The sequence below is a fragment of the Peromyscus maniculatus genome, chromosome 3 (assembly GCF_049852395.1).
Source record: "Peromyscus maniculatus bairdii isolate BWxNUB_F1_BW_parent chromosome 3, HU_Pman_BW_mat_3.1, whole genome shotgun sequence".
In the NCBI taxonomy this organism is placed as follows: Eukaryota; Metazoa; Chordata; class Mammalia; order Rodentia; family Cricetidae; genus Peromyscus; species Peromyscus maniculatus.
The window spans coordinates 28,076,811-28,101,663 of record NC_134854.1 but is presented as its reverse complement, the minus strand read 5'-3'; the positions used below and the strand labels follow the sequence as shown (position 1 = coordinate 28,101,663).

The window sequence follows — 24,853 nt, the reverse complement described above, 5'->3', positions numbered from 1 at the left end:
TAATTACATCATTTCCACTCCTCTTGTCCCCTCCCCCTTCTACTACGTTCCCCCTTCTCCCTCTGAAATTCATGACACCTTCTTCTTTAGTCATTATTGTTACTCATATATACACACACACAATATGCAACCTACTGATACTGTCTTTTAAAAAAGAACAATTCCCAATAATATATAGTAATGCTGAATTCATATACATCTTATAATGTATCAATTATGAACCTAAACTTAATATAATATCCAGAAGAAATAGTCAAATCCAAAATTATGGTTATTTTAATGTCTTTCAGAGTAATTTATGGATTGAGTAGAGAGCAGATTAATAAGAATGTAGGAAACTTTAACAAAACAATTAATAAACTTACCATCAGAAAGCATGTGTTTCCTTTTTGAATATCCCTCAGACAGAAAAAGTCTAGCCCTTGCTGAATTCATGGATTTTTTTTTTTTTTTGCATTCTCTGGGTGCAGTCTTGGAGAAGGCTCTCTAAAGGCCATCAGTATTTTCCATCTCCAGTGTTCCCTCAGTTTGTGTTTTCTTTATTGCTTCTGTTTCCATTTTCAGGTCTTGGTGGTTTTATTCATTTCCTTTACCTGTTTATCTAAAATATATAAAATCTGATGGCTAGAATATTATTAATATTAACTAATTAATTTAATGTGCCTACTTATGAAGCACAAATGGAATAGCTATGTAACTTCTAATAAGCATACTACAGTGCAATGCTGATATTCCAAATTCCAAAGAGATAATAGTGATTACAGTATCACAATGCAGTAGAAGCAGATGGCAGTTCTTAGTTATTTTCTCATTGCTGTTATAAAATACCCTAACAAAAGCTACTCAATGGAGAAAAGGTTTATGTTGTTTTGTAGTATCTAGGCATGCAGTCTATCATGATGAGGAAGATATAGCAGAGGTGGGAGAGGCATGTTGAGAGGACCATAAAGCTAGTCAGATTGCATCCAAACTCAGAAAGCAGAAAGTTAACAGGAAGTAGGGCTAGACTTTAAAACCTCAAGTCCTGCTCCTAGTAACTCACCTTCCCCAGCAAGGCTTCACCTTCTGAAGGTTCCACAGCCTTACCATATTGTACCACCAGATAGGGATCAGATGTTCAAACACATGAGCCTATGGGGACATGGCACATTCAAACTACAACATCAACACACAGTTCATTATCACTCGTGTATATCATGTACTTAGATTTTAAAAACCTTCTAAAGTATAGGGCAAAAGAAGCAAATAGAGCCGGGCGGTGGTGGCGCACGCCTTTAATCCCAGCACTCGGGAGGCAGAGGCAGGCGGATCTCTGTGAGTTCGAGGCCAGCCTGGGCTACCAAGTGAGTTCCAGGACAGGCGCAAAGCTACACAGAGAAACCCTGTCTCGAAAAACCAAAAAAAAAAAAAAAAAAAGAAGCAAATAGAAATAAATGCAACTGCAAACAGTGCATATTGACAGTTATAAATAGCAATTATCCATTATCTGTAGGACTTAGAAGAATGAAATTAGGAAGATAATGTTCTAAAACATAGGCAGAGAACAAACAATTCAAAGGAAGGGAAATAATAAAATAATTGATATGGACAAAATTAAAAGAAGAGAGATTGGCAGAACCAAATGGTGATTATTTGCAACATCCAATGAAACAGAAAAATCCATGGCAGAATAATTTATTCTAAAAAGTTAAGACACAGATAAACAGTTTTTAAAATGAGGATAGTAGGCAACATAACTAAAAAGTAACTAAAACGTTACCAGTAATTATTAGAGAGTAATTGTAATAATTCCATGTCAGTGCCTTTGGAAACTGAAATGAAGAATTTCTTAAGTACCAAAACTGATACACTTACACTCTTTTGGAAAATGAAGTTTTTAAAATTGTTCCCCAGAACTGACTAATGAAATCATTAGATCTGTAGTTTGGAGATACACTGTAGCAACTATTTTAACAACAGTTCTCCCTACCACATAGTGACTGTTTCTAATTCTAGACAAACCAGTAATATTCTTCAGTGAACTGATATCTGTGTGAAGTCATAAAAGTATAATGCATGGTAGGAGTATTATTAGTATAAAATATAAAAATGGTAGTAAGAACAATTAGGCATCTGATAACTGAGAATGTATGGGGCCTGTGCCCCAGCAATTCTGCTCCTCAGAACACTGGGATATGTGATCCAGGAAACAGATAACTGTGTTTATAGCATTGTTAGTATCAAGAAAATTCTGAAATCAATCTAATGGCCGTTGACTGAACAGGAATTAAGCTGTAATGCAGGTAGACTTTCTCTTTCCCGCCAGTCAACTTTGTCCCACAAGCCAGCTCCCAAATAACCACACAGAGACTTCTTATTCATTATAAATGCTCTTACAACTTAAATTAACCCATATTTATTAATCTATGTGTGGCTCCATCACTCATGACTTGTTACTCATTTTCTGCACATCCTGCTTCCTCTGCATCTGACTGGCAACTCTACACTTCTTCATCTCAGTGTGCTTTCAGTCTGGCTCTTCTACCTCACCTCTTCCTGCCAGCTATGGGCCAGTTATCCCTTTATTAAACCAATGAGAGCAACACACATTCACATTGTACAAAAGGATTATTCCACAGAATTTCCCCCTTTTTGTCTAATTAAAAAGGAAGGTTTTAACTTTACCATAGTAAAACTATATATAACAAAAACAGCTATCAAGTAAGAATTGCAGTTACAATATACAGTCCACTTGTATTTGGCAAAATTAGAGAAAATACTCTATTATCTTACCATTGTGAGTCTAAAGTTTTATACCTGATTTACTTTTTATCATAACTAAGGAAAACGTTAAGTCTAATTATTTAGTCTTTAACTCCATCAAAGACCCCAAAAGGGTGTAATATTAACTAACAACAGGGACATCTGGCTGCCTGGACAGTCACCAAAAGTCCTTCTGTAATGTTGGGGTATCCATCTTTGGTCTTTAGGCCTAGGATATCTGACAGACATTTTTGAGAAACAGGGAATTTTGATGGAATGTCCTACCTTGTCTTGGCAAAGTTTGGCAGTCTCTTTCTTTTGTGTCCTGCTGGTCCAGTTTGGACAGCATACTATTATCGGTCAAAGCAAGGGCAGTTTGTTACCCAAATGGCTAGCTTTTGCCATAAAGACAGCAAACTCCATATGGAGGTTCTTTAATGCCTATTTTTTTTTTTAAAGTAAATTGGTACTGTCAGGAGCAGACATGTCTCACTATCATGAAAAGCCTCAAGTTATTAAACATTGTAAATGCCATATTTGTAGGTCTTTGAAGTGTTTGAAGACCATCTATAAATATATCTGCTAAATCTTGAAAACATACCTAATATGACTACAAATTTTATTATTATAGATGACTACTAACCTGTATTTCTTAATTTTACATTACATTTTTAAATGAACTGCATAAGCACAATACCCCAAACAAGAGTAGAAAAACATACATACAGTTTAGCAAGAATAACTTAAATTTATATCAGTAAACCAAAACCCATACCAATGTAAAATATTTTGAGATTAATAGTTGCTTTTTGGATTAAAGTAGATTCAATAATCTAACCTTTTATCTTATCATTTCTATATTATATCTCACTATTTGCCTTTAGAAAGAGCTCTTTGAATTTAACTCTTTTATTTAGCTTTTTTTTTTTTGACCATGACTAATAACAACTTGTAACCAACCCCCTTTAAATGATGACAAACATCCATAATCCATCTTTTGGGGATGTGGGCATTGTTTTCTCTAGACTGCTTCCTATTGTCTGGGGGGAGGGTGCTGGCATCTTCAGGGGACCCTGAAAAAAATCAAGATAATGGTCAAGTCTTGGCTGGAGTAGTCTGTGCGGCTAGACCATCTCAGCCCACAGCCTTGAAGCTGTTCTGGTTACAGAACTCTGAAAGAACTGCAACAGAGGCATTCTGAGATGCTAAATCACTTGGGCCATTTGTTTTCATTGGTGTCTGGTCCCCTTGTTCTGAAAATACATAAAGTTTCAAAGGTAACATCTATATCTACATTAATACAAGTATAGACTGTGTGTTGTACACAAGTCATCCAAAGATGATTTTTTTGTTTTATGTTTGAGCAGGTAAAATATATGTCACCTATCCTGTGGTTTTTTAGGTTTATTTATTTATTTATGTCTGTAGCCAGGATTGTCAAAGGGTCTTCCTCAATCAAACCTGATCTTCTTCAACCCTGAACAAATCCACAGCCGTTCATTTTCTGTGGGAACAAAAGCATAACCTCTTACCCAAAACAACACACCTTTTGACTTCCATGTCAAAGTCAAGACATTTTTAAAATATATAGGTTGGATTAATCCAGCAGCCTCCATAATCCAATGTCTCTTAGCAACTGTTGCTTGTTCATAACATACAGAATATAGACTCCCCTTGTGTTTTCCATCATGTGACTTTTTCCTTTATACTATTTTCTTTTTTTTAAGACTTTTCTATTTTTAAACTATTTTCTGTGAGAACAGAATAAACTATTGTTTTCTATGTATATCACTTGAGAAGGAAAGGAGAAAGGGTATATACACACCTTTCTCTTTTCCTTCTCAAGCCTATGTACATTTTTAAACACATTGTAACCTGTTTAGAGGTTTCCTCTGTCTGGATCTGTCTTTATTGTGTATCTGTAATCTTTTCTGTTTGCATGAGCAAAACTTAAAACCACTGAGCAGCTTAGCTCATAGCATGCTGGCAGGTGGCTCCCCTGACTTGGTTCCCTGGGAGCCTAGCCTCATGGTCTGGCAGGAGTCATATTTACCACCCCAACTCTGGGAAGTTTTTGTTTCCATGCTGCTATAGGCATTTTTACATAGTCTTATGCTATCGAGTATTGTCCCACCCACTGCTCCCAAAGCCCATACAAGGGCTTGGAGACAAGGCCTCTTAAAAGAGCCACACCTCTATTAACACAAGCCTACCGGAGAGAAGGAGGTCACCAGGAAGCCACATTTGACTCAGTTCCAAACTTTTTTTTCAAACTTCCTCAGTCTTTATATGGATGCATATGGTCCCACATTGAATGCCATTTGTAGGTGGACCTTCTCTATCCTGAAAGTCAGTTCTGTCCCACCAGCCAGCTCCCAAATAACCACACAGAGGCTTCTTATTCATTATAAATGCTCAGCCAATAGCTTAGGCTTGTTACTAACTAGCTCTTACAAGTTAAATTAACCCATATTTATTAATCTATGTGTTGCTCCATCACTCATGACTTGTTACTCATTTTCTGCACATCCTGCTTCCTCTGCATCTGGCTGACAACACCACTCTTCTTTATCCTAATGTGCTCTGAGTCTTGCTCTTCCACCTCACCTCTTCTTGCCTAGCTAGGGGCCAGTTAGCCCTTTATTAAACCAATGAGAGCAACACACATTCACAGTGTACAAAAGGATTCCACAATGCTGTAATACTCATACAATGAAGTAATATATAGTATTGAAAGTAAATGGACTGTTTGGCTAAACTCATCAATGTAGATGAAAAAAACATGTTTCAAAAGAATACAGACAAAACTCAGGGAAACTAAGCCATATGTTAAGACAACATTCATCATAAAAACCAGGAAGAAAAGGAGTTGATAAACACATATCTCAAGATACTACTCTTCCTCCAGATTATAGAACATCATTATATTGACTCCTACTGTAGTGACAATTAATTAAGATAATGGATAATGTAATCTTTAATTGCTAATGCTTGAAAGTATTTGTATATTTTATATTAAATATATAAAAAGATTTGTTTATAAAATTATTTTCAATCATTGAGATTCAATTATAAAGTAAATATATGAAATTTACTATGGAAACCAGTCTTCAGAGGCAGGTAATACTAGCCTCTATTAACAGCTATCATGAAGCTAAAAGAAAGGAAGCAGTTTGTTAACGTCACAAATGAGATGGCATGTGCTGTGATATTAGTGGCAAAGCTAGACTATGACACTCAGCAGTTCATAGCCAATAAGCCTGCAGTCTAGTGAAAATATGATACTACCTCCTGATGTTATGCTACAATGTTAATATCTATGTGATTTTTGAAAAGTAATTACATAGAGTAAGTTTTCTAATAGATCTTTATTTCAAAGCTAGGAGGTATACACTTGCTACTGTTAACAAGGCTTGGGAATTTTTAAACCAAGATTTGCCTTAAATTACATATGAAATTTCTCAAATTAAAAATAATTATTTTTAGGGGCTGTGGAAATTTCTCAGTGGTTAGCTGTTCTCACAGAAGAACCATGTTTAATTCCCAGCACCCCCATGGCAGCTCACTACAATCTGTAGCTTCAGTTCCAGGAATCTGAAGTTCTCTTCTAGCCTCCATGAGCACCTGGTATGCACATGGAACACACATGTGTGCAGTCAAACATTCATCCATAAACATAAATAAAAAATTAAATATTTTTTAAATACCTCTAGGGCTAGAGAGATGGCTCAGTGGTTAAGAGTGCCTGCTGCTCTTGAGAAGATCCAGGTTCAGTTGCTAGTACCCACATCAAGTAGCTCACACCCTTAACTCCGGTTCCAGGGGATCTAATTATCTTCCTGCCCCTGTGGGGAACCTGCATGTACCGTGGTACACATAAACTGACTCATACATCTACATTCACATGAATAAAAAATCAATAGAGGACCTGAAGGTTCACAGCATGCATCAAGGCCACAGGGCAGGATAGGCACTCCAAGCTGCCAGAAGCAGCCCTTGTTCTATGATTTCTGGGTCCTGTCCCTCATGGTCCTATGGTCTGAAGGCAAATAAATTCAGAGATGAGCCAGGACTAATGGCACCCACTTTTAATCCCAGCACTCAGGAGGCAGAGGTAGGCAGATCTCTAACTTTCAGGACAGCCTAGTCTACAGAGCAAGTTCCAGGACAGTCAGAGAAACCCTGCCTCAAAAAACAAACAGACAAACAAACAACTACAAGTTCTCAGCTACGGGAACAATAATCTAGCAGAGAAGAACAGCAAATGAAATAATAACACTGAGAATTCAAAAGTAGGAATGGCTGGCTTATCAGGGTCACACATTTGAACTGGTGCTTAAAGGAGATGTACTTGGGGTAGACTTACTTGAAGGAAAAAAAAAGCATAATTTTATTTGTTCAGAGAAAGTCTAGCCTTGTGGTGGCAGAGTGTAACTGCTCACTGTTTCTCATTTGAGAACTGCAAAGTAAAGCAAGATGTGTGTGGATCCAGTACCTTGGGTGGCCCAGTTCTTGCCTGTACCACATCTCAGAACTTCCTACTTGAAGTTGTACACACTGCTGAACAACTTACTACAGAGAAGTGAAAGGCACCCAAGACTTCAGGGCAATCCATATTCGGAAATACACGGAGAAGGGTTTGCATCGTGAAAGGACATTTTGATCACCTTTGGGGGCAGCTGTTAATTTTGAAATTTTCTGAAACATCCTGCTTCCTGAAGATAAATGTCAGAAGATGCATCCTTTTAGAGAAGAAGGTTCATAGCTTTCTTGGAAAGGAAACTGCAGAGATACAGGAGTGCACAATGAATACTAGAACTATAGAGATACAGGAGTGTGCAGTGAATACTAGAACTGCAGAGATACAGGAGTGTGCGATGAATACTAGAACTGCAGAGATACAGGAGTGTGTAGTGAATACTAGAACTGCAGAGATACAGGAGTGTGTAGTGAATACTGGAACTGCAGAGATACAGGAGTGTGTAGTGAATACTGGAACTGTAGAGATAAAGGAGTGTGCAGTGAATACTAGAACTGCAGAGATACAGGAGTGTGCAATGAATACTGGGACTGCAGAGATAAAGGAGTGTGCAGTGAATACTGGGACTGCAGAGATATAGGAGTGTGCAGTGAACTGGAACTACAGAGATAAAGGAGTGTGCAGTGAATACTGGAACTACAAAGATACACTGAAACTGCAGTGATACTGACTGTGGTAGTTTGAATGTAACTGGCCCCCATAAACTCAGGGAGTGGCACTCTTAGGAGGCGTGCCTTTGCTGGAGTGGGTATGGCTTTGTTGGAGGGAGTATATCACTGTGGGGGCTGGCTTTGAGGTCTTTTGCTTAAGCTTCACTCAGTGTCACAGTTAGTTGACTTCCTGTTGCCTGCAAGATGTAGCGCTTTCAGCTCCAACACCATGTCTGCCTGCATGCTGCCATGCTCCCTGCCATGATGATAATGGGCCGAACCTCTGAAACTGTAAGCCACCACAATTAAATGTTTTCTTTGTAAGAGCTGCCATGGTCATGGTGTCTCTTCACAGTAATAGAAAACCCTAAGACACTGAGTAGGTGGCAGAGTTATGTACCAAGCAGGCCTTTCTTTCAGAATTATAAGAGCAAACAACTGTTCAAGCCAAACTCAGAGACTTTATCTGATGAGCTTGAAAATGGTGCCAGAGATCATGGAACTGGTGATTTTAGGGAGAATTTGGTGTTCCTGGTCCAGAACTCCCGAAAACTCCAGAACATTAAAGACAAGGTGGAAGGAGAGATGGCTCAGTGGTTAGATTACTGCTCTTCAGAGTACCTCAGAGTTCAGTTCCAAACACCCACAAGACAGGCCAAATTCTTTCTAACTTCAGTTCCAGGGAAACTCGAACCCTCTTCTGGCCTCTACTGGCACCAGGCATGCACATGGTGTACAAACATTCATGCAGGCAAAACTCCCACACACATACATACATGAATGAATGAATGAATGAATGAATGAATGAATGAATGAATGAATGAATGAATGAATGAATAAGTAAGTAAGTAACAATGTGGAAAGGAAAGGAAATGACTGGGAATATCTTAATTTCCCAATAGTAAAAGATGGACATTTAAAAAGTAGCTTTTCTTTGCTTACTCTTACATTTGCTTCTTCTGTTTTGATCTCCTTTTCTAAAGTGTTTACACAGTGCCTTGAACTAGTCTTGAATTCTTGATTCGGCAGTGGCTTATTGGGCCATGCCTAAAGAAGTGAAGCTAGATGCCAAGGACACTTGTAAAGTCATACTTTGGTCATGAATCTCTTGTGCTCTCAGTGAGAAAAGGGTCAAACAGGTGACTCCTTCATTACCCAATCATTACACCATGCTCCAGCCAACACAGACCTTTGCTTCTGTTAGTCACTAATAACTTCATTTACATGAGGAAGTTAATTATTGGTTGAAAGAAGGGAGTGGCAAAAACCAGCAACTTTGGTCTTTGAAACAGAAGAAAGAAGTTGTTTCTGTTTCCAAAAGAAATCTTTTCAACAAGCAAGGCCCCGGTAGTGTTAAGCAGTTAACCATTAGGAGAAGACACTGGACAAAAGAAGCAGATTCCAATGGAGCAGAAAACATGGGCATGCATACCCAGAAATGAAATAGTATTTTCAGACTCTTGGGTTTTATACCAATTATGTTAATAGTATAGTTAGTTTTGGAACCTGCCTTGCACCTACTGTCTAATTAACTTGTTGATTAACTTCTGTAAGCATCAAATATATAGTGCCCAACAATCCAGGAGAAGCAGTGATTGCTTTGAAGGTGTCATCTGCCTTCTATTTCTTCCTAATGAGTAGGATCTGGAGTTGGTTCCTTGTATATAGAAAGTGTAATTTAGAGTATTGGTATTTGTTTTTGTTTGTTTCTTTGTTTTTGGTTTTTCGATACAGGGTTTCTCTGTGTAGCTGTGGAACCTGTCCTGGAACTCACTCTGTAGCCCAGGCTGGCCTCGAACTCACAGAGATCCACCTGCCTCTGCCTCCTGAGTGCTGGGATTAAAGGCGTGCACCACCACTGCCCGGCGAGTATTGATGTTTATAATTCGATATTCATGGACTTAGAAAACCTGTGTTTATCATCATGAAGTCCGATTTAAGTGCTGTGCATTAAATAACCCTTTCACTCTGGCAGGAAAGCCAGGGCAGGAGATGAAGTTCAAGGTCATCTGAGAGTATGTAACTAGACCCTGTCTCCCAGTCCATTCCTCCCAAATAACATTCAAGAATGGAGAGTGCATATTAAGCTTCTATATCTGATTAAAATCATTCATCAGTAATATATGTTTCATTATAAAATAGAAGGAAATAATGCTGGTGGTGCTCAGCATTTATCTTAAGATGTCTTAGAATTTTGCAGTTGACATTATCTTTGTGATATTGTGTTTCCAGGGTTATCTTGAAGAACTCTTACGACTTCGTGAGAACCAACTTTCTGAATCTGTCTCTCAGAATAAAGTACTACTTCAGAGGATTGAAGATTCTGATCTGGCCCACAAGTTGGAGAAGGAACAGTTAGAATATATCATTGTGGAGCTTCAAGATCAGCTGTAAGTGAGACCCTTTCATAAGAACTTTGGCAATGCATAGACATCAACGTGGAATGTGCTTTGCTCTACAGTTCAAATTCCAGGAAGTCTGCTTGCCTCTCAGATCTTCTCACTCTTTTTAAGGTGTTCTTGTTCCTTACTAGAAAAGTCATCTGTTTTCCTTGTGGGGAATTAGAAACAAAGATGAAAATTGAAATGCCTCCTTCACTTGTTCTGCATAGCACACATCCTAAAGTTTTGCTTAGGTCTCTGTTCTGTTGTTGCAGTGCCAGGCATCAGACTTACTGACGCGCATTCTCAGCCCTTAAGCATTCATGTAGTTAATTAGTTGTTGGTTGACTGCAAAAAGAGTGTACATTAGACCATTATTACTAAGTGCAGTCCTAATGGAGGAAACTGATGCCAGGCTCTGCCAGGTATCACTGTGCACAATTTAATGCAGTTTCCTCTTAAAAAATTTCGTAGCAGGCAGTTTTTAGATGACAGATTATTGTATATGGAGCTGCATTCTGTATGAGCTCCTTCACCTGTCACTGTTCAAAGCACTCACACTAATTCTGCCATTTTGTCAAAATTAATTGCTTATAGTGAAAAATCTCCACATAATGGTTTTTACTCTTAAAGGGTGATTTTTAAATATTACTAGACTTTCAGAAAAATTATAAGAATTAGTACACAGAATTTTCATATTTATTTACCAAGGTTTATCAGATTTTAACATTTTGCCTTATAATTCTCTTCCTCTCCTCACATGTATGCAGATTTTTAACCATTTAAATGTCGTATACGTTATCAGACCTTCTGCTTCTATATGTCTGAAGTTTACTAAGAATAAAGATATTCTTGTGCATGGCCAAAGTTCATGAATCAGTTTTAAAAGTTCAAATTGATTAAATGCTCCAGTCTTCTCCATCATTCACATTTCAATATCATGAATTATTCTAAAACTGTCCCTCAGTGCAGTTTGTTTCTCTGTCACCAAGTCCAATTCAAGGTTGTTCTCTTTGGTTCTGTTTTTCAGTCTTTTAAACTTAGAGCAGTTTCTGTTTGTCTCACAGGAGATGGATCCTGTAAGAAATACAGACCAGTGATGCTTATTGTAGTATGTTGTTCCTTTGTTTTTGCTTTGATAAACTTACCCTTTTTCCCCTCATATACAGAAGTTACTTTTGCCTTAAGAGTGTAACCCCAAAAGTATGTTTGGCTCTTTATTATTATTATTTGTAATGAGTTGAACAACTATTCTGGAATATTCTGTCTTTTGTATGGTTGCTGCTATTTTCCTTTGTAATTTATCCATAAACTATGATAAGAGATTATGAGGCCAATTTAACATGACAGATGGCTTTTTATTTTACCTACTTATTTATTTACTTATTTATTCATTTTTTTTTTTTTTGAGACACAGTCTCACTGTGTAGTCTTGGCTGTCCTGGAATTCACTGTGTAGAACAGGCTGGTGAACTCAGAGAGATCCAACCACCTTCTGCTACCTCCAGGGTGGTGAGAAAATATGTGCATGGCCACACCTGGCAGGGGATGGCTTTTTTAAGTAGAAAATTCTATAAGTAAACAAAAAACTCAAAATATTTTCTGCGAGTTTGTGTGTTGATAAAAATAATTTCTCCACTCATTGTTCCTGTTCCTTCTAATGTAGAGGGCTCATCATGAATCACAATTGAGGGTGTGTTAGCACACTCCATAAACCTAGCTTCTGTTAGGATGGATGAAACTAACAAGACCAAAATAGTAAAAATGGCTGGATTCCTTTATAATTAAAAGATTAAGAAGATAATTACAGGAGAGAAGATGGCTCATGGGTTAGGAGTACTGGCTGCTCTTCCAGAGGACCTGGGTTCAATTCCCAGCACCCACATGGCAGCTCATAACTATCTGTAACTCCAATTCCAGGAGATCTGACACCTTCACACCAATGCACATAAAAAATAAATTATTTTTTTAAAAAAAGAAGGTAATTACAGTTTTTAAAAGTAATACTGGTAACTTGTCTAAATATTTTCATCATAAAATCAGTCTTTATGAGCTAGACTCAGCATGAGCCTCTAATCTCAGCACTGAGGAGCTGAGAAGGTCATGAGGCTGAGCCCATCCTGGCTGTTATATTTCAAGACTTTGACTTTAAAAATTAAATATAAACAAAATAAAAGTTAATTTTACTTTATTAAAAATATTTTCAGTTGATGGATTAAGTTTTGATAAGTTTAATTTACTTTTTATAATTTAAATGAAAACTCCCATTGTTAGCATGCACTATGTTATAGTGTAGTAAAATAAAACTGTTATAGATCATTTTGGTTTTGCAGAGGAACTTTACAGTTATTCCTAATACCTTTAAAGAAGATTTAACAAAACAATATTAATAAAGCAACAAATAAAAGTTGTGTTCAAGGCTGTAGAGATGGTTCAGTAGTTAAGAGCATTGGCTGTTCTTCCAGGGGACCCAGGTTCAATTCCCAGCACCTACATGGTGGCTGACAACCATGTATACATAACTCCAATTCCAGGTGATCTGATACACTTTTTAACATCCATAGGCACCAGGTACAGATATGATACAGAGACATACGGGCAGACTAACCATCCATACAAATTCAATAAAATAAATACTTGAAATTTATCCATTGATAAAAATTGGACTGTTTTCTTGAACTTAGAAGTTAATTAAACATTTGCCTTGAAGTAATAGAGCTGTAACCTCCAGGTTGTTGTAAGTTGTCTCCCAAGATTCCTTTGCATAAAACTACTTTAGAGGATCCTGAATATTCTCATTTGACAACTTAATTAATTAAAATCATTTGTATTGATTAATTGCTAAATTAATTAATAATTAATGGTTAATAATACTAAATATTAACCAACAATTGAATTAACCAGTTAGTGCAGATTAGATTTAAGACACAGAATAGTGTGAGCACTCTCACAGCTATGGAGAGAGTGGGCATTTCCCCTTATTGTTGAGGGCCTTTATCCATCGCCAAGTAGCCTGCATCAGAGTGGATACTGCGGTTCCTTTTGCTCCTTCTGAGAAGAGACAATATTTAAATACATCAGTATAAGAGAGTATTAAGAGAGAGAATAAAAGACATGTGATGCTTGTTCCTATGTGGGTTGAGTATCTTTTCTTGATGAGTTGAAGCCTTTTCTACTCAGCTTGCTCTTTTTTTTTTTTTGAACATTTCTTTTCTTGTTTCTTTCTTTTTTCCTTCCTTTTTTCCTTTCTTTCTTTCTATTATTTATTTAGTTATTTAGTTATTTATTTTTCAAGACAGGGTTTTTCTGTGTATCCCTGGCTGTCCTGGAACTCACTCTGTAGACCAGGCTGTCCTCGAACTCAAAGATCCGCCTGCTGCTGCCTCCCAAGGGCTGGAATTAAAGGTGTGTGCCACCACTGCCCAGCAACATTTCTTAATATATGTAATTTAAATTACTATATTCTTGGATTATGTTTTTAATGCTCATAAAATATGAACATTTTGTAGTTTTGGTAACCCTGTAAATTAGTAGTGCATGTAATACAAGAGCATTTTGACAGTTTTTACAAATCAGGACTGTCTTCAGCTAATAGCTATGTCCTTGCCCACCGTCAGCTTGGTCTGAATTAATGTCTTGAACCTGCTGGCCCTTCACCTCAAAAATAAAAATAGTATTGACTTTGTGGTATTATTAAAAAAGTTAAGGCGGGCCAGGCAGCGCACATGGATAATTAGTGCTTAGAAAGTGGAAGCAGGACAGTTAGGAGTTTGAAGACAGCCTGGAGCTTCCCAATATCCTATGCCAAAAAATGGGAAGAAGTGTTATGTTGGTAGACTAAGTACTAGCAGGGTACTCAGATTATTATTTCTTCTGCCTTGGTTTTGAGTTTCAAGGTATGGACTTTTGAGTTCTAACTTTTAAATGCCAGTTGGATGAATGGTCAAAATCATTATACAAGGGTATGTTCACAGTGTATAGGGATGCGTCCTGTTTAATTACCTGTAATCCTTTTTCTCATTCATATATTTGATAAAATGATAAGTATCTTACAAGACACTGGAAAAAAAGGGCACTTTTTTAAAAAAGCTGAGTTCACAGTTAATAAAGTTTAAAAATATTGGGATATTTTAAAATTTAAAGCTAATTTTTTAATCTGAAAATATTAGTAATATTCATTGCAGATACTGCATTATTCTAGGTTTAATTCTCATGGTTTTAAGATATGTGGTTCATATTGATTTTTTTTTACTTCAATAAATATTAACTCCAGTTCATACATTGAACTTTATCCAATAAAATGAATATCAACAAGCTTACAATATTACTTATTCTTTGGATCAATATATATAAGATTTGTTATAGTGGGAGAAATGAGTTTAGCTCTAGTTAATAGTCATTTATTTATATGTATGCTTTTAGGATCTCCTGTTTAATAGAAGCTAAGAGCACATGACCTTTTCTTATAAGTAGTTTGCAAGATAGTGAGGTAGAAGATTGACATCATCAACCCCATGGTTGTTTAAAGACCATGGATTGTTATATGTAATAGGGACAGTCTGTTAACAGCTGCAGATGTGGGCCCTTGAGCAGATTTGCTGTTTAAACAGTTGTAAAGCATATACTGCAAACCTCAGAAATAGAGATCCATAGAACAATGTGTAAAATCTGAAAATCTTGTCCTATGAAGATTTCTTATATGAAGAGTTCTTAACAGCTCACGATGCATTTTTTCCTGTTAATGACTTGAAAATTTTAGCAATGGTAATATTTTCTGTAAGATCTTGTAAGGGAAGGAACTGAAGAGTCTAAACAATATAAGCAACTACTCATTGTCGAGGAAATTCAAGAACCAACCCCGTTGCTGAAGATCACAGTAAATCGTTGTGGTATCATCCATCAGCCAGCAAAACATAAGTCAGTGGTGTGATACTTATGGTTCACAGTTAGGGTGAGTGCTGCAGATCCTGGCAAGAGAGTACAATGATGTCATCATTGTCTACTCTAAAGTAGATGTTATGACCTAAACTAATCATCTAATCATAATGCATTTAGCAGATGATACTTGTTAATACTTAATAAAAGTTTAACTAAAATTATGTTAATATGAGTTGCATACTCCATTATCCATATTAGAACAGATATTAAGAAAATACAGCCAGGTAGTAGTGGCACACGCCTTTAATCCCAGCATTCGGGAAGCAGAGGCAGGAGGATCTCTGTGAGTTCGAGGCCAGCCTGGTCTACAGAGTGAGATCCAGGAGAGGCACAAATCTGCACAGAGAAACCCTGTCTCGAAAAACCAAAAAACCAAAAAAAGGAAGGAAGGAAGGAAGGAAGGAAGGAAGGAAGGAAGGAAGGAAGGAAGGAAGGAAGGAAATACAGTGAGGACTAAGGAAATGGCTCAGTTGGTAAAGTTCTGGACCTGAGTTTGATCCCTTAACCTATGTGAAAAAGCCAGCTGCTGTGGCACACACTTGTCATCTCAGCACTGCAAAGAGAAGGCAGAGACTGCCAGTCCCTTGGTCTCTCCGGCCAGCCACTCCAACCTACTTGGCAAGCTCCAGGCCAGAGCTAGATGCTGTTTGAAAAATAAAAATGGTGGATGGTGCCCAAAGACTAGCACCAAAGGTTGTCTGGTAGCCTACACATGTGTGCACAGATACAGATGTGTGCACACAGACGTAAACACACACACAAAGAAAGCAGAAAAAAGAAAATGCGGTCAAACTAGGAAGGTAAAGCACATTGTATTACATTTTTCCTAAATATTGATGGGAAATCCAGTAGAATACTAAATTTTAAAAGACAACCATTTGATGTGAATGGTACTCCATTTCCTCTACGATATATTCCATTAGAATACAAATTTTCCTATTATTATTTTCAGTTTATAGCACTATTTTATTTCCACATAATTTGCAAGATTAGTGCATTTAAAAGAAACATTACATTCTATTTGGGGACAAAAATGTATAAACATGTCATTTGTAGTATTGATAACTAGAGAGTGAGGACAGAAATAAAGGAAAAGAGTTCTTTTATATTAATGAAGTTAAGTCGATATAAATTCAAATTAGAGTATTATAGCCTTAAAATGTAATCTTTATAGTAATCCAAAGAAAACAGAATATATATGAAAGGAAGTAAAGAAATTGAAACACTGTTACAAAAACATGAAAGAAAACAAGTATACCAGTCAGTGAGGGACTGGTAACTTATAGATATTGAAAACAAATCTAAATCGATCAGAGTCTCCATTATTAGAAGTAAAGCTCTCTAAGAAACAGAATGGAAGCATAGGACAAGAAATCATCTGGTCCATATGAACATGCAGTCTAAAAGAGACTCACTTTAGCCCCAGAGGTAACAGAAGGAAAAGGGTAATACACAGGAACAGTAATTAAAAGAGAACAGATATAATTACACAAGTATCAGAGGAATACTTCAAAGCTGCAAAGCTATAAGACTGTTTGAAAGACACGTTAATAAAAGCTCATATAGTTATACATTAAATGATAAAGCATCAAAATTTATGAAGAACAAAACAAGAACTGAAGGCAAGAAAAAGCTATGTAATAGTTTGAGAATTCACTACCATTCTGAGCGATGACTAGAACAAAGGAACTAAGGATTTCACAGCACCTTAAGGCAGTTATCGTTGTACCCAGCATCTGCATTCTCAAGGGCCAGGCCAAGATGTGCCATATGTGAGAACACAGTTCTTAACAAATTTAAAAAGATAACATGAAGTGTCTCCTCTAGCAAATAAGGAAGCAGAAGGGGGTTTATCCATAAAATAGAATATTAGCTGGCTTAAAATAGAAGGAAATTTTGTGATGTGCCACAACAGGCATGAAAGGTGTGCTACAACAAGGTTGTTATTCATGCTAAGTGAAAAAAATCATTCACAGAAAAACTGACTCCACTTACATGAGTGAATTCACCCCTTTTCTCCCTGCTGTGTCCAAATAACTGACAAGACGCAGCTTCGGGGAGAGAGGCAGATTAATGAAGGATGCACTGCACCGTGGCAGGGAAGTGTGGCTGCGATAGAATGCAGCAGCTGGTCACGGTGCAGCCTTCAGGAGGCCAAGAGAGCGTGGGGGTGGGGGGTGGGGGGCGGGGGGCTGGCCAACTGCCAGTCTGCTGCAGTGAGTCCCTATCTCCACAAAGACCTTCTAAAGGTTACACAACCTTCCAAAAAGTGGCACCAGTTGGGGACCACAAGCTGAAACATGAACCTATGGAAGATAATTTACATCTGAAACATTACAGTGACACAAAGCAGCCAAAATCACAGAGACAGAGAGCAGAGTAGCTGGGCATTGCAGCACAGGCCTCACTATCTTTCTCCTTTTGTGTGTGTGTGTGTGTGTGTGTGTGTGTGTGTGTGTGTGTGTGTGTGTGTGAGAGAGAGAGAGAGAGAGAGAGAGAGAGAGAGAGAGAGAGAGAGAGAGGGAGAGAGAGAGACAGACAGACAGACAGACAGAGACAGAGAGAGAGAGCAGAGGAGCTGGGCATTGCAGCACAGGCCTCACTATCTTTCTCCGTGTGTGTGTGTGTGTGTGTGTGTGTGTGTGTGTGTGTGTGTGTGTGTGTGTGTGTGTGTGGTTTTAGGGATTATAGGTTTTTTTTCTTTCATTAGGTTTTTTTGTTTTCAGCAACCTGACTGTATTTTCCCTCCCTCTTCTCTGAGCTCTCCTACCCCCAGATCCACTCCTCTCCCATTTCCCTTCAGAAAAAGAAAAAAAAGCCTTCCAAGGATGTCAGCCAAACACAGCATAAAAAGATACAATAAGACTAGGCACAAACCCTCATCAAGGCTGGACAAAGCAACCCAATAGGAGGAAAGGATACCAAGAGCAGGCAAGACAGTCAGACACCTCCTCCTACTGTAGTAGTCCCACAAAACCCCAAGGTATTCAGCTGTAACAAGCACAGAGGGCCTAGAGCAGACCCTAGCAGGCCTGCTCATTGCCGCTTAGGTCTGTGAACCCAATGAGCCCTGCTTAGTTGATTCTGGGGGCCGTGTTCTCATGGTGTTCTCAACCACTCTGGCTCCTACAATTCTTCCTTCCCATCTTCTGTAGGGTTCCCTGAGCTCCAAGGGGAGGGACCTGATGGAGATCTCCAGTTTGGGCTGTCTCTCCACCTGTTTAGCTGTGGGTCTCTGCATCTGCTCCCATCAGCTATCAGAAGAGGCCTCCCTGGGCACTGATCTGGAAACCTGAAACACTAAAGCTGTTGGAAGGACTCATAGGCAGCGCCCAGCAAGGTACAAGTGTAGAGAAGGCTTTTCTGATAGAACTCCATTTGCAGAGGATTTAAGACCAAAGATTGACAAATGGGATTGCATAAAACTAAAAGGCTTCTGTACAGCTAAGGAAGCAATCGTCATCAATTGAAGAAGAATCCCACAGAGTGGGATATCTTTACCAGCTAGATATCTGACAGAGAATTAATAGAATATGCAAATGTCTCTAATCACAGCACTCAGGAGGCAGAGGAAGGTAGATCCCTGTGAATTCCAGATCAGCCAATATTAAAGTGAAATCTTGTCTCAAACAAAACAAAACAAACAAAAAAACACAAACCCAACAACAAAGCCAATAGTGGTTTCCAGGGCTGGGGAGAAAATCACCATTACTGTATAATGGATATGTCATCTCAGGTTTACAAGAGCAAAAGAGGACAGGGCCTGGTGGTGCAGAGGCTAGAAGGCCAACTGCTCTGCAGGCTGAGGCAGGAGCATGATAAATTCCATTTGCCTAGTCTCCAGAGTGAGTTCAAGGCTAGCTTGGGCAATGTAGTGAGACCTTATCTCAAAACGAAGAGTTAAGAGATGGCTGAGGCTATAGCGCAGAGCAGAGTGCTTGCTTTACACACGTGCCAGGCCCCGGACCTCTCAACCAACAAGAAAGGAGGAAAGAGTAAGCGGTAGATGCTGGCGCTTGGTTTCACATCCTGTGAATGTGTTAAATGTCACTAAACTGTGTCATCAAAACTGGTACGATGTTATATATTATGTGCATTTTACCATGAAATCATTTTTAATTTAAAAAGTATCATTTGGAGTCTAGAGCTATTAATGTTTTCATTGAGAAAGTGTCAAATGTTTATAAAAAGAGTGATGGTAAGCCCAGTTAGCCATTGCCCAGGCTGGTCAATTTTCTTTTCTTTTCTGAACTGTTTCTGAGGCAAATTATGTCCTTTCGTTCCTACATTCTTTACTACACATCTCTTTAAAACTAGACATTTTTCACATAATCTCAGCCAATAAAACTAGAAGCATTTCTTTTTATCATCCAATCTTCATTAATAACAAAATCCTTGCAGTTGTCTAAAAATATCTTTTCTTGGTGTACTTTATTGAGTCAGAGTTCCTGCTCAACTATCTCAAATCACAGCCCAACTCCTCTTTTATTTCTACTAGATAACCTCTACATGTGCCTTAGTCTGAGTCACTGGCCCCATTAGCATCATCTCTGAACAGATGAACAAACACCAGCCTAGGTTCAGAATTGGATTTTAACAAAGTTCTCCAGGGGGTTAAGTGACTCATTAAAGTTTGAGGCATGCTCATATTCTGTAAAGGAGATCCTTTGCATCCAGATCAACGAGTTCTGGTTGATCCAAGTCACATATGTAGAAAGAACTTGAGAAGGAATGGAGACCAGGAGAGAATATAAATAGCACAGTAAGCCAGGTCTGTTCTGTAATTAGCCAGACATGTGCCCAAATAGATGGCAGAGTAATAAGTGGTAGTGGTAGAAAAGGTAGAGAGATATTGATGGCTTGCATTAAGATCAAAAACCAAAATGAGTGGGTAACTGTCTAACTTATTCCCATTCAGCTTCTAAGATCTGTGAGGTCTGTTCTTACAGTTACAGTTCTTCTCATATATCCCCAAGTGCTCGTTTTTCTGGATTCCCTTGAGAATGTGTTATGTAAGATTTCTGCTTCTTGCCATCCTTCCCTCCTCCCCCCTTTTCTTCTCTCTGCCACCCTATTTCTCCCTATTCCTTTATCCCCTTTGTTTTCTTCTTTATCTCTGATGTAGTTATTTAATATAAACCTTTTATTATGTGTAATGGGAATAAAATAACAAGACAAAAAGTCATACAGGACTAAGACTTACCAGTTATTGCTTTAGTTGATGAGAGGTAGAATCCAGGCAAATGTATACTAAAGAGCTTCCTTGGCATTTCTGATATGTGTTCAGGGCAGAGAACTGCTCTCATGTAAATTTTAATTGAGCTTTTGGGACAAGAATATCTTATAGGTAGTATGCACTTCATTTCATATCATGGCATGTTGGGAAGCACAATGATTGTCTCAGTTTTGATGATCCTAAGAATGAACACTGGATTTAGACGGTGACAGCAGACTTCTCTTTATGAAAGTTTGTATCATCCTTTCATCTGATGGCTTGAGCCATGGGTGAACAATACCTAACCAGTTCATTCACTGGTTAATTGGGGTTTACACAGCAGGACTACCTCATTGTTATTCCTTCTGTACCTACTGCCTAGAATTATATATAAAGAGCTTTCCTTTACTGATTGGGGCTCTTTGATTTTTATAAAACATTCCATGGATAATGATATATTCATTGTCATTACTCTTGCTTGTAGTTAATATTTACCCTTTTTAATGCTCTTGCATTCATTTGGTAAGCATTAATTGAAAATAATATGAAAAGTCAGGCCCAGTTCCAGGTGCCGATGATGGAAGAGCAAGTAAACTGTCTCTGTCTTCACAGGGTTGCCTTGGTTTAGAGCAGTGACTAACGGGGAACCAGCAGTATCTGGAAGATGGTTGTTTCCCTCCTGTAGCAGTAATTGCTAATGAAGTTACTTTATCTTTGATGACTTGCTCTTTCTTTGAACTTCAGTTCTCTTACTGAGATGCCCTGTATTAAATACATAAAAGTCTGCATTACTATAGATGTAATATATTCTTTAATTTCATAAAGGTTATAGCCCAAGATTTTTTCAGTCTGCCATGTCTCAGAGCACTCAAATACACCAAGAATTGTGGCACATTAGACAAGGAATAGGTGGAAAATCACAGGTTTGCTGTAGTGATGTCTCAGTTCATTCTCTGATACTGTAACATAATTCCTGGAGCTGTAATTTGTAAAGAACACAGTTCTGGAGTCAGGAAGTCCAAAAGCATGGCACCAGCCTTTGATAAAGGTCCTTCTTGTGCTGTCATCCCACAGTAGAAGGCAAGAGGACACAAGTAAGAATTAAAAAAAAAAACAACAACAACATCCACGTCCACCCTCGAGCCCCTTGGTTGTCCATGTGTGGATTAATTGGCTCTAGTATATTAGCCTGTGACTTGAACACCTCCCATGAGCATCATCTGCAACACCTTTGCCTTTGGAAGTATGTTTCCAGTAAGTGCTTCTGGGTGGCTGCATTCAAAGAACAGCTAGTCCTGGTGCAAGGACGTTCACCTTTAAACAACTTACATGGGGCTTCCATGCTTCAAGTGTTTAGTTTTATCAGAACCAAAGATTGTTTCGTGTTGCCAGGAGGTGGTCGTGCATGCTTTTAATCCCAGCACTCGAGAGGCAGAGACAGGCGGATCTCTGTGAGTTCAAGGCCAGCCTGGTGAGTGAGTTCCAGGAAAGGCGCAAAGCTACACAGAGAAACCCTGTCTTGAAACACAAAAACAAACAAAGATTGTCTCATGTCGTGGACCTTTTGGACTTTTTATGAGTACTCGGAACCACAGATGTTACTCCCTGAGTGCAAAAGACCATGAACCTTACAGTGTTTCTCCAGCAGACACAAGTATGAGTTCATCGTGAACACAGCATGGGCTCTGATCTGAGCAGTGAGCAAAGTGATGGAGAGAGGATGGCCCTTCTAGAATGTACCAAATAAGAGTCTGAAATCTTCATGGGAGAGTCAGAAAGGGAAACAGATTCTGAGGAATGGATAGAATTTGGACTTTTAAAAAGATTTTTATTTTTATTTATGTGTATCTGTGTGAGTGTGTGCCACATAGGTATATTGCCCTCAGAAAAGGCACTGTATCCCCTGGAGCTAGAGTTACAGGTGATTGTGAGCCACGCACATTGGTTCTGGGAACCAAATTTGAGTCCCTTGGGGAGCAACAAGTACTTCTAACCACCAAGCCTTCTCTCCAGCCCTAGACTTTGGGTTTTTTAAATATAGCTGAGGTATGATTAATGTTTAAAGAACATAGGCAAGGAGATGATAATTTTTCAAAAGTTAAGTAAATTTAGATTTTGGATATGGTTCCCTCCTCTGGGGTCCTCTCAAAGTCGCTGTTTTAGCATCAGATGTGTCAGAATGTGGTTAAGCTTGATGAAATTAATCTGGCTTAAAATCCATAGCATGAAGTTCTTTCTTTATCGATCTTTTAATCTTTGTATTCATCAAGACTGAATTACATTATTTTGAGAGATAAAATTCCTGAATAATTCCTATTAAAAATCCAAAGATAAAAGAGCTTTTATTAATTTAGAGATAAATATCACAGAAAAGTTTTCAAATTTAATTGATAATTATTGGTGAAATTATTAAGGCAACTCCACGTAGTTAAAAGGGAGGTTTATTTTGTGGGGTAGCTTACAAGTGAAGGGATAGGTAACAGGGTCTGGGAAAGGTGTAGCAAAGTCTGGCGGTGTTCTCTGGAGAACTCAGCTTGGTCTACCTCCAGCGTCCAGGGTCCAGGAACCAAGAAAGCTCCCCTATCCGGATCTCGGGTCTTCAGGGGTCCTCTCTCTGCTCCGCCTTGTAGGCGTGACAGTTACCAAAGCCTCAAAGGGGGTGGTATTTCCAGGTCAAAGCTGGAATGGCTACCCACTATAGATAATATATTATTGTTACTTAGTTGATTAAAATTTTTCTTTAGTGAACCTTTCTGTAGAATCTTTCCCTTAGTGTGACTGATAAGTTGATTTATTTCCATCACATAGGATGTTTCCACATTTAGATTAGCCGATTAATTTCAACCCTAGTTAGAGTTTTTAGTAAAATATGAAGTAATGCATATTGATCTTTAGTCACTGGTTTAACGTGATGAACAATTATTTGGTAATGTAAGGGAATGTCACTTTTAGGCTAGGCACAGGTAAGAACAACGCTCTTCTTTCTACTGACCTTACTTGGGTCACTTGGAATAGGCCTTGCTGTCAGTTTGTATAATTTTAAGGGAAATGATGGGATTGTTTAGTTTGAAAGCAACTGCAGTTAACTCTTGGCTACAGTAAAATTTACTGGGAAGCTACGAGAAGTTTACAGGCTAGTAGAATGGAGAAGCAGGCCTGGAGAGAGGCAGCCTGAAAGTAGGAACTGTGGAAAGTTCTCTGCTGATCTTAGTCAGGGCCCCACTGCTTGAGTAGATAAATAGCCCTCCTTATTTGTCACTCAGATTAGATTCTTGTCAAGATCTAAAATACGGAATGAAGTTTTTAATCTAACTTAACTCACGTGCTTTTTCTGTGGTGTACCCAAGAATGGAAACCTAGCAACAGTTTACTCTGCAAGAATTCCCTATGAACCTATCTGTCCCATAGGGGTAGGACAAATGCCAGGATTTCCCAATGGTACATTTCCTATAAAAAGTGGAAAGTGGGTACTACATGAACCAAAACTATGCCCATCCACACACTGAAGTCTCTTTACTCGTTTCAAAGGACAAGCAGCTGTGCACAGAAACAGTATCGTTGGGATTTCTAAGGACAAAGGTCCAAAGATAATACTGAGGGCCATCGAGATGGCTCAGTTGCTGAAGGTACTTGTCGCCAAACTTGATGACCTTAGTTCATTTCCCACAACCCACATGGTGGAAGGGGAGACCAACTCCTGGAAGTTATCCTTACACCCCCGCATACCAGTACACTAAATAAAAGAGAATTCCTTAATTCGGTTTTAAGCAGAAGTTTTCTTTGGACAACTGTTGTGTGGTAACCTTTGTGAAACCGGTTCTGGTTGCTTCATTTTGCAAAGAGAAACTGCATTGTACATTGGAAATTGTGATGTTACTCGCCCTTAACAAACGGCAGTGTCAGTTCCTCACAGACGCACAGTTGTATTTCTCACGCCTTAGGGAATGCTGCCTGAGAGCCACTCAGGACCCTGAGGTTGAGTTTCCCATTGGTATTCACTAGACACCTCCAGTGAAGCAAGTATCTACTAGAGAAAGATCTACTAGGAAAACCCAAAATAATGCAAGGTATTATGGTAGATTATCAGGCCAGTAATCGTGATTGCTTCTTTTTCTAACAATCTTAAATTTTCTGTAAAGATTTATTTTCAATAAGCAAGCAATGTTAAACCCCTTGAAAGTCTTTTTAAATGAGTTTCATGTCTTTTTCCAGTGAAAAGAGTTGTGGCAGCTGTGCAGGAAAAAAAAATAGTATCTTAGTAAGATTCATTCTCTCTGACTTTTTAGTTGAATGAAACAAGATCTAGTGTCTGTATTAGATGATGGTTCTTTCTGTATCTAGTGAAACCCATTTTTAAAATACAGTTACTATATACTATGTAAAATCA

The 24,853-nt window shown here is 38.3% G+C and overlaps 1 protein-coding gene and 1 long non-coding RNA gene across 4 annotated transcripts in view; one reads left to right on the top strand and one right to left on the bottom strand.

The window, feature by feature from the left end:
- Positions 1-24,853, top strand: part of Rundc3b (RUN domain containing 3B) — a 160,744-nt gene that overhangs the window by 119,615 nt on the left and 16,276 nt on the right. For both annotated transcript variants that reach the window (XM_042272720.2, XM_042272721.2), the window contains exon 8: positions 10,165-10,322. In XM_042272720.2, the coding sequence (XP_042128654.1) occupies positions 10,165-10,322 (158 nt within the window). The remainder of the gene's footprint in view (positions 1-10,164; positions 10,323-24,853) is intronic.
- On the bottom strand, positions 463-17,359 carry LOC143272285 (uncharacterized). Of its 2 annotated transcripts, none has more exons than XR_013049717.1 (3): positions 17,247-17,359; positions 15,171-15,280; positions 463-601 (listed from the first exon to the last, which is right to left on the bottom strand). It is a non-coding gene; the product is annotated as an uncharacterized LOC143272285 (long non-coding RNA). The 2 variants fall into 2 exon arrangements; XR_013049716.1 differs by lacking the exon at positions 463-601 and adding an exon at positions 11,284-11,390.